The sequence below is a fragment of the Pipistrellus kuhlii genome, unplaced genomic scaffold (genome assembly GCF_014108245.1).
Source record: "Pipistrellus kuhlii isolate mPipKuh1 unplaced genomic scaffold, mPipKuh1.p scaffold_m20_p_1, whole genome shotgun sequence".
In the NCBI taxonomy this organism is placed as follows: domain Eukaryota; kingdom Metazoa; phylum Chordata; class Mammalia; order Chiroptera; family Vespertilionidae; genus Pipistrellus; species Pipistrellus kuhlii.
Window position 1 is genome coordinate 45500728 of NW_023425404.1, and position 19488 is coordinate 45520215.

The following is a 19488-nucleotide window of genomic DNA, read 5'->3' on the forward strand; positions in this document are numbered from 1 at the left end:
AAACCGGTTTCGGCTAGGTTTTCAAATTCTTGAGTTAATTTGTAAGTATAACAATATGAGTTAAATAAAACTTCCTCATTTCTAATGTTTTAAATTACATTACACTAAATATTAGTTTTACTTTTTTCATTTGTGTTTACATTTATAAATGACAGATTTTAATGTTTTGACAAAAGAACACACACAAAACATTTAAGTCTATGGAACAATTTTAATTTTCCCCATTGTTTTGCAGGGCTTCAGTGTGCACATCCATTTCTATAGTCCTAACTATAGAAATCATATATAATTTACATTTATATAAAGATTCTAAAAATTGGAACAAAATCCAACAAACTAGTAGAGAAACAAGCAAAGTGCATAAACAGATAACATTCATAATGCTTATCCATACATTATACTGCAATTAAATAAAAGAAAGCTCTTATGTACAGACTAGGGGCCCATTGCACGGATTTCTGCACTGGTGCGGTCCGTTGGCCTGGCATGCACCCTCTTGCAATCTGGGACCACTCAGGGGATGTCAGATTGCTGGTTTCCCCGAGGGATATGGTAATGCGTGAAATGGCAGGCAGCTGGCCATGGTGCTGCTCCCGCTCATCCTATAGCTGCAGCAGCAGTGAGAGAGGCTCTCACCCCTGCAGCTGCACTTGCCAGCTATGAGCCTGGTAGTCAGCTGATCAGCACTCCTGCTGTGGAAGCGCACTGACCACCAGAGGGTAGCTCCTGCATTGAGCGTCTGCCCCCTGGTGGTAATGCACATCATAGCTACTGGCCAGTTGTCTAGTCGTCCAGTTGCCTCGTCACTTTGGCTTTTATATATACAGATGAAAGACACCTTATATATGTGCAGTGAAGAAAGCAACTGCAGATGATGTATCTGTTGTACAAAAAATTGAATGTATGTTTTATTTGATACCTTTTGTGTAACAAAAAAAGAATGTATATTCATGTTTGTTTTTACATAAATTAACAAGAATAGTACATGAGACACCAATAAATGAATATCTATTTTAGGAATGGAATGAGAGCTTTCAAAATATGCTTGTCAAATATTGTTTTGAGCCCTAAATGGTTTGGCTCAGTGGATAGAACGTCAACCTACAGACTGAAGGGTCCCAGGTTCGATTCCGGTCAAGGGCACATACCTTGGTTGCGAGGACATCCCCAGCAAGGGATTTGCAGGAGGTAGCTGATTGATGTTTCTCTCTCATCGATGTTTCTAACTCTCTACCCTTCTCCCTTCCTCTCTGTAAAAAAACCAATAAAATATATTTAAAAAATTATTGTTTTGAGTTTGAGCCATGTGAAAGAACATATTATATATGAAATAAATTTTTTTAATCCTCACCCAAGAACATTTTCCCATTAATATTTAGAGAGTGGAAGAGAGAGGGAAAGACAGAGAAATACATTGGTTGGTTGTCTCCTGCATGCTTCCTGTCCAAGGCACGGCTTGGGAGGAGCCTGCAACTGAAGTATGTGACCTTGACTAGAATCAAACCTGCAACCCTTTGGTCTGCAGGCTGACACTATCCACTGAGCCAAACTGGTTAACACTGGTTAAAATTTTATAAAAATAAGTAGGTGCTTAAACAAGGAGAGACTTGCAGTAAAGTAAGAAGATGAAGACAAATAGGGACATCCTCAAAAGCAAATCGGTGTTTTGAAATTGTTTTAGAATATAATTTATTTTAGATGAGTTGCATCAACAATGTTGACTAGTTTTATTTCAACTAAATCTAACTGAAAATTAAATAACTTACACATTTTTTCATTTTAGTATTAACAGTACCAGCAACGGACATTGCAGAAGAAACTGTTATAAGTGAAGAACCACCAACTAAGAGACAATGTATCGAGATAATTGAAAACCGGGTGGAATCTGCAGAAATAGAAGTAAGGAGTCTTTTACCCGGTGTGTTTTGCTGCAGTCGTCCAAAATAAATTCAATTTGCTTTTTTTTTTTGGTCTTTTATATTTATTACTGACAGTGTTGTTTTGATACAGAAAGCATATAGTATTATTTTGTTTTAATTTTTTGCTTTATACATATAGCAATCCCTCAATAAATAAATATTGAATGAATGAATGAATGACTGAAGAATTTGTTTGTAATGGAGTGTGTCATCCTGGTAACATTGGAATGTCTTTAGTTCTTTCACGCTATCCTTTATTTTCCATTAAATTTACATACATCATTCTCACAAGTCACTAAAGAAAATATCACTGTATATTGACTAAAACTGTTTTTTTTCTTTCAAAAATGAAGTGCAAATGCCTATTTAGGATGGGAGGATCCTCTTAAAAAAGGTTGATACTTTTCAACTGGGTTTATTATAAAGTTGTAGTTAACTACTTATTTTACTTAATAAATCCTTTAGGAAAATTAAATTTAGATTAGCTCTTGACCGAATTCAACTTTTTTTTTACCCTCTCCCAAACTAGATTATAAATGTAAACCATTGTGTAAGTATAACTCAGCCTTAGTTACGTTGCAGGTTTTTTTCTCACGTGACTGTAGATAAAATTATGTACCCCAAATTGGATATTAGCTTATATCAAATGACAATACATTTATTAAAAAAGTTATTCTGGCGTTTTTATGAGAATTAAAAAATTACTCATTATACACAAATTCATAATTTCTGATATATGTGAATAGTATATGTTGGTGAATATTTAAGGTTCTTTATAAGAGAAAAGAGAGGATTGAAAAAAAGAAGTCACTAGAAGGCAACATAATCCTGATTGAGGACAATTAGAAAATATCCTTTGCCCAAGTTCATTTAAATGTAAGACTGGCATATTGTTGGCCACAATCACAAAACATTTTTGAGGTGAAAATATTATCTGGTTCATCTTCTAACCAGAATATTTGGTAAAATTATCTCTTTAGTTATTGAGGGTGAGCTGTTTTATTTCTTCAAAATTTAAAGTGATATTTAGTACATTGAAGTTCTTACAAACTAGCGATTTATTTTATTGAATGGTATCATATACTTATTATTTAGTAATCATTTGAATATCTTTTTCTGATATGTCAGATGATCTTTTCTGGCACATAAAGTAAAAATATATATATATAGGTGTCTCCCTAAAATGTACATACTTTGAATAATTACAAAGGCAATATTTATTAAAATACATTTCATTTTCAAAATGTAATAGAAATCAGCTATTGAAGTGTATATACAATTTTGGGGACACCCTGTGTGTGTATGTATGTATGTATATGTGTATATATATATGTATGCATATATATATATTTTTTAAAGAGTGACTTATTTATTTTTTATGTAAAGAATAGTTTATTAATTTTTAGAGAGAGAGGAAGGGAGAGGGAGAGAGAGAAATTTTGATGTGAGAGTGCAACATTGATCAGATACCTCCTGCATACCCCCACCAGGGATTGAGCTCGCAACCCAGGCATGTGCTCTTGACCGGGAATGGAACCGGCAACCTCCTGGTGCACCAGATGATGCCCAACCAACTGAACCACACTGGCCAGGGCAAGGTGAAAAATATTTTGTCATGTACTTTGCTTTAACTATTTAATAAAAATTATTTTTAAAGTTCTTTAAATTAAAAAAAAATTTTCATCTGAGGATATGTTTATTGATTTTTAGAGAGAGGAAGGGGGGAGGAGATAGAGACACAAGAGAGTGAGAGAGAGAGAAACATAGATGTGTGAGAGAAACATTGATTGGTTGCCTCCCGTATGGGCCCCAATCCCGATGGGACCAAACTTGCAACCTAGGTATGCCCTGGCTAGGAATCAAATCCTCAACCTTTAGGTGACGGGATGACATTCCAACCAACTGAGACACCTGGCCAGGGCATTACTTGAAATTTTATTAAACACAAACTTATTGAATTCAATCAGTTATATTTTTAAATCATTGAATGTGCATCCTGTAGCTTTATCTATTTAATGTGAGAATTGCTGGCTTTTCAAAGTTCCACCTGATTCCTCTCTTACAGTCTTTCAGAGACTAAGAGGAAATAATGATAAATATCAGGAAAGTATGAATTGAGATATATAAATTAACTAGATCCATGGAGATACACCTTCAGGGGCTAGAGTTTTAACTTGATATAAAGAAGAGTGTTTGTTTTGTTTTTAGTAAGTAGAGCTTTCTGGTGGTGGAAATTGTATTCTTTATCCACAGAAATGTTCAAGACAAGGTTGCATGATGTGTTAGAACTATTACAGAGAGACCTTGAAGCATGCAGTAAGTTTAGATGGTAGAGGGGGGCTGGAGTATAGAATGAGGAGACCTCTAGTGTTCTCATCAGATCAGGTAATCATTTCCTTATAATACATGAAGTGGTTTTTTGAAGTTATTTTCTTAGATAATCAATAGAATTGTCTTGGGGCAGATTTTTTTATTTTTATTTTTAAAAAAATATAATCTAAGTGACAGTTTGGCCATTCTCACAAAAGTTTCTCTAAGGCAGTGGTCTCACCTGGGGCAGTTTTGATGCCAGGGGACATTTAGCAGTGTCTGGAGACATTTTGGGTTATCATAATTAGGGGCATACCATTGATATTGGGGTAGAAACCAGGGAGATGCTGCTAAACATCCTAAAATGATGCACAGGACATAGAAACAGCTGTAAAGGAATTAAATTAACTCGTTACATAGAATCTGATATGTTTGGGTTTCTCTCTGTGTGTATCCACAGCTACCAGAGTGACTGTCTGTAAAGAAAGTGTTAATATGTACAGGCTACTCCCTTTCTCCCCTCTCCGCCAAATACATACACTTTGGCAGCTGATAGTTCAGTTTTGAAAATGAAATGTATTTTAATAAACACTGCCTTTATAATTATTCATGTATGTATACATTTTTTGGGGACACCCTATATTTACAATTTCCCAGTTAACATAAGAGAGATTTATCAATAATCTCCAGAAAAATTAGTTCAAATTGTAGAAAATTTATTGTAAATATGGCTTTCAAAATCTGCATTATAGCAATATAGGAAATAAAATGGATTTATTTTTTCAGAGGGAGGTATGAATAAAACCAAATTGCAATAATGTATATCATTTTATCACCCCTTCATATTACTGTACAGTATATTTTTGGAAGAAGTGTGCTATTTTTGCATTTCATCCATAAATAAACACTAGCCTAATCAGAATTGAAGTTCAAACTGTTCTTTGTACATGTGGGAGGAGGAGATGTAATTAGTACATTAGGAGTAACAGATTTTTTCCTATTACATTTTTTCTTTTTTTGCTATGGAGATTAAAGATGAATATGTTTATTAACAAGTTTTGTTTATTTTTAATGAATAATTTATATCTTTTAACCAGTGATAAATTGGGATCCTAAGTATTCTTTAAATTGAGATCCTTAGTGTTCTTTAAAAAATTAATTTCTATAAACTTTACAAAATGTTTCATTTGATAAAATTTTTTAAATTTGCTCTCCTTTTATTAATGATGAACCTTTTGATCTTCCGAAGTTTAAATTTTTTTATAGTCATATCCCTTTTATTTGTTAAAATATGTCTTTATTGATTTCGGAGAGAAAGAACCATCAGTGATGAGAGAGAATCATTGGTTAGCTTCCTCCTGCATACCCCTCACTGGGGATCGAGCTCAAAACCCTGGACATGTACCCCTGACGGGGAATCTAACTGTGCCCGCATGGTCGATGCTCAATCACTGAGCCACTGTGGCTGGGCAGTTATATCCCTTTTTGATAATTTTTTTTTTCCAGCGCTGGAGTAGTCAAGGTTTTTTTTTTTTTTTGGAAAGGGCTAGTTAGCTAATAATTTCGGATTTCTAGGCTATATAGTCTGTGTTTTGCTACTTAGGTCTGCCATTGTGGCAGGTTAGCAACCACAGACAATTTGGAAATGAATAGGTATGGCTATATTTCGATAAAACCAGGTTCATATTTGGTTTATGGCAGTTAGAAAATTGATGCTTACACACAAACAAATGGAAAGCTCCTACACCCTGTCCAGTTTCCATGTTAAAATACAAAACAAAACATTTAATAATTTAGGAGTATGGGTCTGGAATCAGATTTAGATTTGAATTATATTTCATAGTTCTCTGTTTGATATTGATCAAGTTAATTTAACCTTTCAAGGCTTGGCTTCCCCACCACTACAAAGGGGGAAATAATAGCACCTCCATTATCAGATTGTGTAAGGTTTAAAGGAGAGTACATGTGAAGGACTAGTTCAGTGGTAGGCATATAGTAAATGCTCAGTAAAAGATAATTGCTACTAGCTGAAGCAGAATTCAAGAATCTTCTTTCAAAACGAAAAAGCAAACTCAAGTCTTTCCTCACTCTGTTGTTCCATTGCCTAATGTAATAATAATATATGGCTCTTGTTTAGAGTTGTGTAAGACAAGTATTTTCTTTTTTTGCTACCAAATCTTAGCAGATTTTATTTTATTTTTTGAAATTTTTCAATGTTAGACAGTTAAAGGGAAAATACTTCAGTATTAATATTAGTACTAATTATTAATACTAATATATTAGTATATTTATTGAAAAATGTCAAAACTCTTTTTTTCCCCCCCGGTTCCCCCCTCAAAATTCTTTTTATTGTGGTTTTATTGCAAAACATCAAAGCCATTGGATTGACATTTCTATTTAAATATAAATCTCAAATGTAATTCTGCTTCACTGTTTATATGCAAAACAACAAAATTACTGTTTGCATTAAGAAAGTATCTTACAGGTCAATATGATCAGTAAATGAACAAATGAATTTGGAAATGGGATCTTTTGAGTAAAATAAAAAATAATATTTTCCACTTTTTAGAGATTTTATGTTTTGAAAAGTAAGATGGCAAAAAGATTCTTTCCCCAAATACCTATATTTCTGAGAGGTAAAAAATAAAAGCACAGACAAACTTTAATAATATTAACTATGCTTTTAGTTTATATTAAGATACTTTCTACTAGTTGAAAAAATATATGAAATAAGGAAAATAGGACTAAACTGTATTCACTGTTAGATTATTTATCTCACTCAGTTTGCTTTTATTCTTTGAAATTCTTGTGACTCCCTTGCTGTTTCTAAATGTTAATAAATAGCTACCAGGCAAAGATACCTTAGAGTATCTGTTTTAATTTTTCCTACCAAATCAGGGCAAATTACTTTTATCCATATTCAAAACTTTGGCTACCAAAGGATCTTCTTTCTTAACGTGAGTGACATTTGATAATACGTGCGAATAGCTGTAAGGGTTCCTGCCCGTTGGTGAGGGTCCAGCTCCTGGGGAAGCAGCCCCATCTCCCCTTTCCCGTTGCTGTGCTCAACCTTCCGTGTTCACTGCCAGGGCACTGGCCTTGATTGTTTCCATGAGGCTCATCTTTTGGGTATTCTTTCTGACTTGTTCCTACTCTGTTATCTTGCCTGGGGTAAGGAGTGGGTAAGAAAAGGGTAGCAAAGTAGGGCTTGGGAATTTCTTAAATTGCAGATGAAAGGCACATCTTTCTTCTACTTGTACATTTTGTGCAATTGGAAGATTTGAATACTACTTGTGTAGCCAACCACTTCCACATTTGATGAACCCATGGGAAAAACAAACGTTAGATGTCTCTTTATTCCCAGTGTAGGGAAGGGAATCAGATTTACAGGAAGGCAGAAGTAGTAAAGATGCTCCCCCTTGTGGACCATGTGAATAATGAAGAAGAGGGAATTTTTGGTTTTACGCTGGATAAGGGTCAAGGCAGTGGATGAGACTCTCACACTGCCCTTTTCCCCAGCAAGATGCTGACCCCATGCCTTCCGTTTCCTCTGGTCAAGTGTCTTGTCCAGTGTGAGTGTGGCCTTTCTTATGATTAATAGTCTTACCCTCAGCCCCCACCACACTAATAGATCCTGGGCCTCTGTAAGTTGTTTGAGCTTGGGTGTGTGCAGGGCAAGCTTTTGTTCTTGTGCTTATTGGAGGTGTGGGGCGAGAACCTGTGAAGTGTTTTCCTGTGGGCCGCTGAATAGAGGCGGAGTGAGGAGGAGGCCCAGATTTGTTTCAGCTCTCAACTTACTGAAAAATTCAGTACATATATTTTATACCTGAATAATTCACTAATCACAGGAGAGAAATTAGTACTTTATTGATTTGTGAAATGATATAATTTAGGACACTAATTTAGACCAGCACTCGTCATTTTAGAGATGAGGAATCTTGCTCGCTATCTTTGAGAAAGGTAGTTATATAAGCAGTAATATCAGAATCTCACAAACCTGACTCTTTACCATGTTACATGAGAAAGCCACATCATCTCCGAGCATCATTTTCCTCATCTGTAAAATGGGCATAATATCTGTCTTAGAGGCTTGTCCTTGGAAGTCATCTTGTTTTGTCATATGACGAGTGCTCAATAAATACTGTTTTTAAGCATTATCTTTATTTTTATTTTTAAAAATATTATCTTTAGATAAAAGTGCAGATAAAGATATGGAGAGCTATGATGGTATATCTCCTTCTTAAAGTTCTTCCCTAGTTTTTGTAGTACATATGAGAGTACAGGTACCTATTTGGGATCATTATGTTAGTCTTATATCTAATTAGGGAATAATTTCTTTGAGATTAAAAACAACAACAACAACTGCAATCTGTATCTCACAGTGTGGAGCACAAAATCAGGGGCTTTAATTATTATACTGAATTGGTTGAAAAGGCAACTTGTCTAGGAAATATCAATAGGTAACTATTTTTAGGTACTATTGTTTTGTTAAAGGATGCATGCTTACAGATGTTAATAATGCATTTACGCAAAAGTTGAAAAAAAAACAAGTTTTTTTCTTCTTCTTAATTAGGAGAGAGAAGCTCTTCAGAAACAGCTGGATGAAGCAAACCGAGAGGCCCAAAAATATCGACAGCAGCTTCTAAAGAAAGAACAAGAAGCAGAAGCCTACAGACAGAAATTAGAAGCTATGACTCGTCTTCAGACTAATAAAGAAGCTGTTTAGTTGAAATGAACATGTAGTTTGAGTTACTTTTGGTCAAGGAAGAATACAGTCTTGAACTATACACAGTGAGGTGCAGTCATGGGAAGACAGGAGGCTAGAAGAGACTACAGATTGATAATTGGACTCTAAAGCCATGTGGTCTGAATCCTTGTAACATAGAACTTTGGAAGTTGTCAAATGTATTTAAAACTGAATTCTGTAAATAGTTTTTTTTGTTTTTTTTACAGTTCTAAATGAGTTGATAAAGATTGTTGAAGAGATCCAAAAACACAATAAGCCACTGTTTTTGTGAATTCTTTTTGATTTTAGTACGAACGAACCTTAATTTCTCAGAAACAGAACAATTTTAAGGGTGATCGTTGATTAGACCAAATGTGTCATAATTATGTGGTGGACTGATACTGGAATTGCTCCTGTAGGTTAAAGCTTCTGTATGAAGAGATTTCTCCCAGGAAATGTTTGTACAGCTTTAAGTTGTCTCAGATTCTCTGAAAACATTTTTTAGAAGACAAGTTTTTATATTTGTTCAACTTCAGCTATACCCAAGTAGATTTACATGTATATGAAGCAAATATTTTTTAAACTTTGTGTTTGTACATATTCTGCATGTTTTATAATTTCAAAATGTATCACTTGTATAGGTATTTTCCCCACAAAGATGATGAAAGTTATTAGGGGAAAAAACCCTTCTTTTATTCTGTAGGTCATCTTAACTAAGTAAACTAGCAGCTGGTTTTATTGGAATGATAGTGTTCTTGGAAGGAGCAGCTTACAAGATAACTTGAATTTGCAAACTACAAAATCTATGCTTTTTTGAAAATTTCATAGTGGGGACGTGAAACTGTATTCTGTGCCTTCCATCATGATTTCCACATGAAAGCACTTTAAGGCAGTATGTTTTAAGATAATGTTTTTGGAAAACTCAAAGCATATGGGTTTCTGAAATATTTCATGGACTCATTCCCCTCCCTTCCCCAGGAAATTATTCTTATGGAGAAAAATGCTTTTGTATGTAGAACAAGAACTTTTTGTACCACAGTAATGCTATAGAGGTGTCTACCATAACTTTTACTTTTCCCTGTGAAAGCTGTATGTCTGCTATGACCGCTCTCATCACAATATTGTCGGATTCCACAGTGTATGAACATTACATTCTGACATACTGTTCATTCTTTTTTTGTAAAGTGTAACTTCATACAGTTTTTCTTGCTTTATTTCTTGCATTAATGTTTTATTGCTTTATGAAAATGTTTAACCCTAAGGCCCTTCTAGATGATCTATACTGTAAAAAGAAGCAATTACCCTTAAGAAGCAATTACTCTGGCCTACTTTTCTATTTTACAATTAAATATCTTTTCCACATATGTTCAGTGTAGACTTATATTTTGACCACATTTTGTTCACACGTTAAAATTCTTGTTCTGTGTATTAAAGCCATATTCTGCCACATGGAAATACGTATTCTTCACACTGTCTTGCAAGTCCGTGAGGTAGCTCCTTGGGAATTTGTTAGCAGTTATCATTTCAGTAGGTAATATATTGGATAGTAAATGATCTGTGACCTATCAGCTTGATAGTTGTTACTTGGAAACTGTTATAAAGGTTCTAGGACAAATTTAAAAACTAAGGAAGAGAAAAAAACATTTTTCCAGTTTTTTCACTAAATTTCACATAAATTTTATTTTTTAAAAACATCTTTATTGTTGAAAGTATTACATATGGCCCCTTTTCTCTCCCACTGACCCCTTATAGCCCACTCCTGCCTCCTGCCCAGGCCTCCACCCCCCTATTGTTTGTGTCCATGGGTTATGCATATATGCATACAAGTTTTTCGGATCTTTTCCCACCCATTCACCCTCCCCCACCTTCCCTCTGACATTCGACAGTTTGTTTCTTGCTTCTAGGTCTCTGGATTTATTTTGTTTAACAGTTTATTTTCTTTCATTAGATCCCACATAGGAGTGAGATCATGTGATACTTGTCTTTCTCTGACAGGCTTATTTCGCTTAGCATAATACTCTCCAGGTCCCTCCAATGCTGTATCAAAGGGTAAGAGATCCTTTTTTTACTACTGCATAGTATTCCATGGTGTAAATGCATCACAACTTTTTTATCCACTCATCTACTGATGGGCACTTGAGCTGTTTCTAGATCTTAGCTATTGTAAATTGTGTTGCTATGAACAAAGGGGTGCACATATTCTTTCTGATTGCTGTTTCAGATTTCTTAGAATATATTCCTAGAAGTGGGCTCACTGGCTCAAATGGTAGTTTCCTATTTAATTTTTTGAGGAAGCTCCATACTGTTTTTCATAATGACTGCACCAGTCTGCACTCCCACCAGCAGTACACTAACATTCCCTTTTCTCCACATCCTCACCAGCATTTGTTGGTTGATTTGTTGGTAGTAGCCATTCATTCTGACACCTGTGAAATGTACCTCATTGTCATTTTGATTTTTATCTATGATGATTAGTGACTTGGAGCATTTTTTCACACGTCTCTTAGCCATTTGTATGTCCTTTTTGGAGAAGTGCCTATGTAGGTCCTTTACCCCATTTTTTATTTTTATTTTTTATTATTTTTTAAAATATATTTTTATTGATTTTTTACAGAGAGGAAGGGAGAAGGGTAGAGAGTTAGAAACATCGATGAGAGAGAGACATCGATCAGCTGCCTCCTGCACACCTCCTACTGGGGATGTGCCCGCAACCAATGTACATGCCCTTGACCGGAATCGAACCTGGGACCTTTCAGTCTGCAGGCCGACACTCTATCCACTGAGCCAAACCCTTTACCCCATTTTTTAATTGGATTGTTTGTCTTCTTTTTGTTAGGTTGTATGAGTTCCTTATATATTTTAGATATTAACCCTTTATCAGATGTATCATTGCCATACAGTTTCTTTTGCTGTGCAAAAGCTTTTTATTTTGATGTAGTCCCATTTGTTTCTTTTCTCCTTAGTTTCCTTTGCCTTATGAGGTATATCTGTAAACATATTGCTGTGAGAAATGTCTGTGATTTTGCTGCCTATGGTGTCTTCTAGGATTTTTATGGTTTCACGACTTACATTTAAGTTCTTTATCCATTTCAAATTTATTTTTGTGTATGGTGTAAGTTTTTGGTCTAGTTACATTTTTTTTTCATGTATCTGTCCAATTTTCCCAACACTATTTATTGAAGAGACTGTCTTGACTCCATTGTATTCTTTTGTCTCCTTTTCAAATGTTGATTGTAGTGGCTTGGGCCAATTTCTGGGTCTCTGTTCTGTTCCATTGATCTTTACTTCTGTTCTTATACCAGTACAGGCTGTTTTGATTACATTGGCTTTGTAGTATAACTTGATATCTGGTATTGTGATCTCTCCATTGTTGTTCTTTCTCAAGATTGCTGAAAGTATTCAGAATTTTTTTGTTTGTTTCATATATGTGTTTGGAGTATTTTTTCTAGATCTGTGAACTATGCCATTGGTAATTTAATAGGGATTGCATTGAATCTATAGATTGCTTTGGGTAGTATGGATTTTTTAATGATGTTAATGCTACCCATTCATGAACACGGTATCTTCTTCCACTTGTTTATATCTTCCTCTTCCTCTTTTTTCAACATCCTGTATTTTTATGAGTACAGGTCTTTTACCTCCTTAGTTAAGTGTTTTGTTTTTTTTGTTTTTGTTTTTTTGTAATGAAACATTGACGAGTTCTTTATGGCATTTATTTTCATTTTTTTTGTTAATTCTCACCTGAGGATATTTTGCCATGGATTTTTATTTTTTATTTTTAAAGGGCATTTTTAGAAAGCATCATATATATGCTGAAACCGGTTTGGCTCAGTGGTAGAGCATTGGTCTGCGGACTGAAAGGTCCCAGGTTCAATTCTGGTCAAGGGCATGTATATTGGTTGCAGGCACATCCCCGGTAGGGGGTGTGCAAGAGGCAGCTGGTCGATGTTTCCCTCTCATCGACATTTCTAGCTCTCTCTCTCCCTTCCTCTCTGTAAAAAATCAATAAAATATACTTAAAAAAATAAAAAAAGCATCATATACTGTATAATAAAAGCTAAGTTTCTGACAGATTGGTCGACCAGTCGCTATGACACACACTGACCACCAGGGGGCAAACACTCTGACTAGTTGGTTAGCTTGCTGCTGGGGTCCAGCCAATTGGGACTAGGCGAGAGGGCTGGACACACCGTGGAGCCCTCCCACAGTCCCTCCTGGCTGGCCTGCCCCCATGGCCCCAATCGGGGATCGGGACTGGGCAAGACAGGAGGGACCCCATGTATTCTTTACAAAGAAGAAACACATAAACAGAGTACACAAATTACCAGCCAGGTGGACCCTAGCCCTTCTCTCCACTCTGGGAAAACAGGTCATCAGAGAAACAATGATTCCATCTTGTTACTTGTTTCCATCTACACAGACAGTGTTTATAAGCAGCATTTCTACTCTGCTGGTCCTTTTCTCTCTCTCCAATGTGGAAATCAGGCTTTTAGTCCAGCTTTGACTTTGCTTGCAATTTCTTGATCAGAACTCTGGAGAAGACTAGAAAGAAGAATGGCACCTCGATTTACACTAGCCCAGGACGTCAGGTTCTTCGTACCAACACGCTCTACAAGTGTTTTTGCAAAACAACCATATCTTCCGCTTTCTTCTTTTTAAAAAAATATAATTTATTGATTTTTTTTTACAGAGAGGAAGGGAGAGAGAAATATCGATGAGAGAATCATTGTTCAGCTGCCTCTTGCACGCCCCCTACTGGGGATGTGCCCGCAACCAAGATACATGCTCTTGTCCGGAATGGAACCTAGGATCCTTCCAGTCTGCAGGCTGACGCTCTATCCATTGAGCCAAACTGGTTTCGGCTCTTTCATCATTTTGTCTTGCTCTACTAACCACTTCAAAACAAGATGCCCTGCAGGATGTCCTGCAGGGTGAGACTCTCCATCCTTGCTTCCAGGACACAGTTCTGCTGCTGCCAAGCTGGCAATGGCATTCACGGCAGGTTGAGTGTCTACAATGGCAGCTCCCAGGATGCAAGACACCAACACACAGGCAGACTTACCTAGCACCGTTCTTGGGTGTCATCTTGCAGGTAGCTTAACGAAGCTGGGGAGATGGATCTCTGTTACCTTTTTTACTGTGTGCGTTTCCATTTCCTTTTTGCAGAACTTCACTGGTTTCTTGTACTGTATGTGCAGGATCTTGGGAGCTTTAGATACAACAGGGCCTTCCTTCCATATTTGTCATTTAATACGTTAGACAAGGAACTAATGATTTCAGATATGATTATCTGCTTCACAATCAAATGCCACCAGTAAAAACCAAATGGAAGTATAGGTCATTAGCCACCTTTTCAACAGTCACTTTCCTGTCCTTGGGTGTGCTGTGCATGCGCCAGGTATACCGCCACTTCACGGGTGGCTTCGACCGTTTCTGATCTTAGCTTTGGGGGCTCATAGGTTAAAAAGTCCAAGAATACTTTGTGCACCAATGAGCGCTTCATCACAGCTTCCTTCTGGACCATTGGAGTTAGAATCTGTTTCATTTCATTCATGGTAAGTTCTAGTGTTTCTGGCTGTACTTCTAACACCTGGTCCAGAGTTGGGTGATCTGCTGACTTGTAAGGCTGAAATGTGTTCCCATAGAGCGCTCTGCCAACATGTTTCTCTGCTCTACAATGGCTTTGTCGTCGTATGGTACACCACGACAGCCGAGCCTTCCGCGTGTCGGAGCATCCTCCTCACATGGCCTTTAAAACTTCAGATTATCTCCTCATTCTGCGGTTTACCCCAGACATGAGAAAATTCTTAACAATATTTCTGGAATATTTAGCTTTACTTAATCCAACCAAGTCATCTTGCACTTTTTCAAAAGCCTGTTTTCTCTGTTCTTCATTGCCAAACTGAATGTGACACTGCATCACACGCGTTGAATCACGTGCAAATGCAATCTAACCTAATAATAGAGTAAAATGCAAATTAACCGTCACTCTGCTACACAAGCCATGCCCACCAGCCACACCTACGAGCCAATCAGATAGAACGCAAATGAATAAAACAAAGATGGTGGTTAATTTGCATACTAGAGGGGAGGGAGGAGTGAAGACTGAAGACGGCATAGAAGGAAGAGGGAGGGAAAGTGGAAAGCAAGGCGGCTGCGGCTGCTGGAGGGAAAGCACTGGCAGCCTGTGGGGGCGAGGCATGCAGGCAGCGGTGGCAGGAGGCAGCCAGCGCGGTAGGCGGGGCGGGTCAGGTGGGTGAGTGGGGATGTGCGCAGCCCCAGAGGTGGTGGCAGTGGGCATGGCCGCGGAGGCAATGGCAGCGATGGGGCAGCAGGTTGGGCTTGCAGGGCAAGGCGCACTTCGGTGGTGGTAGTGAGCATGCGGCCAAAGGAGCTGATGGTGGAGGTGGCCGCCTGCCCCGCCCTGCCCACCGCATTGGGAGAGGTGGGGACGGGGTGGGGCGGGGGGGGGGGGGGGGGGGGAAGCGGGGGAGGACGACGGGGGGCGGGGGGGGGGGGGGGGGCGGGGAGCGCAGGAGGGAAGCCGCCAGAAGACTTGCAGGAATATCCCTGCACAAGTGCCTAGTAGTTTTTATATTTCCTTTATTTTTTTTATTGATTTTTTAGAGAGGAAGAGGGAGGAATAGAGAGTTAGAAACATCGATGAGAGAGAAAGATCGACCAGCTGCCTCCTGCACACCTCCTCCTGGGGATGTGCCTGCAATCAAGGTACATGCCCTTGACCGGAATTGAACCTGGGATGCTTCAGTCCACATCTAAGAACTTCCAGAAAAGTGCCACAAAACGCTCTATCCACTGAGCCAAACCGGTCAGGGCGTTTTTATATTTCCTTGAATCAACTTCTGCAAATCACTCATTAACTTCACTCTTTTCTTTATCACAGTTTTCTCACGATCTGCCAAATCTGTTTTGTCGATATTATCCCTGGGTTGTCTGTTTTACTTCAGTTCTTTCTTCTTTTTGAAGTCATCCCATTTGGGTTTCTTGGCTGCTGACTCATCACTTTTACTGTCTGGCTGGAGTTCTCTCTCCTTGTTGAATTTATTTGCCTGCTGGAATTGGTTCTTTGGTATTTTATCCTCTTGTTGTTTATTCTTGAACTGCTTCACACCTTTCTCTCCTGGTTTTGTGGCACTTTTCTGGAAGTTCTTAGATGTGATTTTAGGTCCACCTTCCTTAACAACTTTTCTTTGGAATGTCTTTGAAAAACCAGAATCATTGTTTTTATAAAATCTGTTTGTTTGTTTTTCTTGTGACGTCTTTGTACTTTTTCTGTGAATTTTTGTTTTGCTTTGACTTCCATCATGGCAACTTGCACATGTGTGGCTGCCACAGGGCTCTCTGCCGTTTCCTCTTTCCATAGATTTTTATAGAGAGGGTGGAAAGGAGGGGGAGAGATAGAGAGAAACATTGGCGTAAGAGATGGATTGCCTCCTGCACATGCCTACCAGGGCTGGGAATTAGTACATGTCTCTTCCTAGAATCAAACCCAAGACCCTTCAGTTGGCTGGCAGATGCTCTATCCACTGAGCCAAACCAGCCAGGGCTATTACTAGGGATCTTAAATTTTTGTTGCTATGGTAATGAAATTGTTTAGTTTCTCTGTCTGAGACATCATTACTAGTGTATAAAAATGCCTTGACATAAATTTTAAATCATCTAAAACTACATTTTACAAAAGCCAGGTCATATTTTAAGTAGCATGAAGCTACTTTTTCTATGTCTGCTTTTCATTACTTTAGTGCATGCATGGGCCTATGTTAGGTGGGGGTCCCTGGCATGCGGTGTTGAAGTGGAGAAGGCAACTTCATGTGTTCATCCCGGAGCACAGCCATGGTACAGTCTTGCCTCCAGACTAAGCTTGGCCCTGAAGAGCCTTGAGACTGTTGGAAACAAGCTTCTAAAAGCTAATTTATTTCTAGTTTTCTGTTCTGCTAGAGACTAACCTGGTGCAAGAAAGCATTTTGATCTTTTATATAATGGATAGATGGGAGAAAGTAATTAGCACTTAAAAGGAGGAAGTCTATGATAGTATCAGATTCTTTCAGATCTGATTGTTATGTAGGATTCGTATCAATCCTCAATCATCTACACTTGATTTACTGTTCTATGAAATCATTGAGACAAGAATTTATAACTAGAGAAACGGGTTGCCTTTTTCTCTTTTTAGCTTCTGTTTTCAGTGGGCTTGAGCAGAGGATTTTAAGAATGTACAAAATAAAATAATATAAAAGTTTTCAGAAACCTGCACTTAATGTGTTTCCATGATGTAAGGATGGATTTGCCACTTTGATGGTTAGTTAGTTCCTTTTATGTGTGAACAGACATCTTCCAGAGCAGTCTTTCTTGGTGAGGGCCCGTGAGAGAATCAAGCCCAATGCCCTGAGTGTTCAGATTTAATGAATTAATTCCTTGTAATTAATTATTTCTTTTCTATACATCTAGAATAGTATTGGTTATGTACTGAACTCATTAGATGTATTGTTGCCTTATTTCTTGGTTCAGATTTTAACACTTCCCTATGGGACTCTGGGATTCCAGATTTGAAGTTGAGTCTGATGCTTTGAGAAATCTTCATCTGATGAGAGTGGTATCTGCAGGGACTGTGCTTCTCAACGAACTTTCATTTATTGTTATTTTAATTATATCTGAATTACTTCTCCAAAGGACTTGGGGATGTAATTTTTTTCATTGGCCTTTAGGAATTATTTTCTTATGTCAATCTCTTATGATATGAATGGCAAAGTAATTACTCTACTTCACTCTGTCACTGGGTTGCTCTATTTGTTCATTGCAGTGGAGTGTTGGGAGTTGGGGAGCTTTCTTCTATGGCATTCAAAAAGAGCAAAGTTAAAGAGATAAGAGAATATATGTGAAATCCATGTAATTTGGATGATGCTTGTTTATAACAAAAAGATCTGTATACCAATATATTTATCCAAAACATATTGCTAATGAAAATGTATGCCAATATGTGTTTCTTCAATATGATCATTCCTGAAATTATTTACCCAACATTAAAAGAAACACTTTCCCATAACAGGAGTTGATAAGTTGATAGACATATTCATGGATGCTTTTTGCTGATATGACTGACTTTTTTCTGCATTACTCTATACAAAGTTTCTTCCAGATAAAATCTATGAAGTTTCTTTGTGCTTTAATACCTGGAAGACCTTGAGAATGGACTCAAAATATACCAAGAAGAAAAACCTTTTCAGATGAAAATACAGTATTGTTGTTGGAACTTTATGTCCATATGGATAGGTTCCCACGGCATTAGCACTCAGGCTTATATAGCAAATAGGAAAAAAAAATCTCTTCTATTCACCTGGCTTCTGTTGAACAAATAACTCCTTCCCTCATGTCAGGTCTACTTAGGAATGAACTAACTAATGCATTTGTTGGTTCATTAAGTACTATTTACTGTACTTGGATTTCATTATAGATAACTGGCATATTGTAGTTTTGATTGATGTTTGCTATTTGCTTTCTCATGTTATGAGAACATCTCAATGCATATGGGTTCAGTTTGACGTAAGCTCTCCGAATCCATTCTCAGATTACTCTGTGTAACCTATGATGGAAAACACAGTATCATCCTTGGAAATACATTTCTGGTTCCAAAACAAAATTTTGATATCAATATTTTTGTGATTTGCTAATAGTGTTTTCCAAATATATAGATATATAGATAGTCTTATAATTGTTTTTTAAAAATCATTTGATGGCCTGAGCTCCTTTAAAAATATTTCACTTTCATGAAAATAAAATAGTGAATGTAATTTGGATGCAGTTTCTGGGCCTCTTCATTTTTAGATATATATGTAACCCAAAAAAACTAACATTTGCTTCCTGGAAAAGTTTTCACCTGATCTCTATTTGATGAGAGAGAATTTGTCCACTGTACTTTATTAATTGCTTATTTGGTTTTTCATTTGAATAGCTTAGATCTCATGTACACAGTTGATATGTAATGCTTCCTTCATATACAAATACATAGTTCTATATAATCCAGTGATTTTCACCCTTTTTCTTCTCAAAGCACATATAAACTAATTATTAAAATTCTGTAGCATACCCCCAAAATTTATTTTTTGCCAATCTGACCCTAAAAAAGGTATAATTTTGCTGCTTTAAAAAAAAAATCTTATCTTTTAAAATATTTTTTATTGATATTTTTACAGAGAGAAAGAGAGAGGAATAGACTGTTAGAAACATTGATGAGAGAGAATCATTGATCAGCTGTCTCCTGCACACCTCCCACTGGGGATGTGCCTGCAACCAATGTACATGCCCTTGACCGGAATCGAACCCGGGACCCTTCAGTCTGCAGTCCGGCACTCTATCCACTGAGCCAAACCGGTTTTGGCTAAAATAGATATAATTTTGATTGATTTACAAAAATAATAATAACAGTAATTGCTTTTTTTTTTTTTCTAAAGTGACTTTTTAAAAAATCAGGTGCCTGTACTTATATATAAAGATTCCTAGTACCAAGAATTAACCAAT

At 37.0% G+C, this 19488-nt stretch overlaps 1 protein-coding gene and 1 pseudogene across 16 annotated transcripts in view; one reads left to right on the forward strand and one right to left on the reverse strand.

Moving 5' to 3' along the window:
* The window catches only part of GABPB1 (GA binding protein transcription factor subunit beta 1), a 55800-nt gene extending 45481 nt beyond the window's left edge, over positions 1-10319 (forward strand). For 12 of the 16 annotated variants that reach the window (XM_036442425.2, XM_036442434.2, XM_036442408.2 and 9 more), the window contains 2 exons: positions 1784-1899; positions 8803-10319. In XM_036442425.2, coding sequence (XP_036298318.1) covers positions 1784-1899; positions 8803-8955 — 269 coding nt within the window. In that variant the 3' untranslated portion in view covers positions 8956-10319. Of the gene's footprint in view, positions 1-1783; positions 1919-3409; positions 3518-8802 lie in introns of all 16 variants that reach the window. The other 4 variants (XM_036442400.2, XM_036442391.2, XM_036442381.2 and 1 more) reach the window with 2 other exon arrangements.
* A 2937-nt stretch (positions 10320-13256) lies between these two features.
* On the reverse strand, positions 13257-16282 carry LOC118714221 (annotated as a pseudogene).
* Between the last annotated feature and the right edge of the window lie 3206 nt (positions 16283-19488).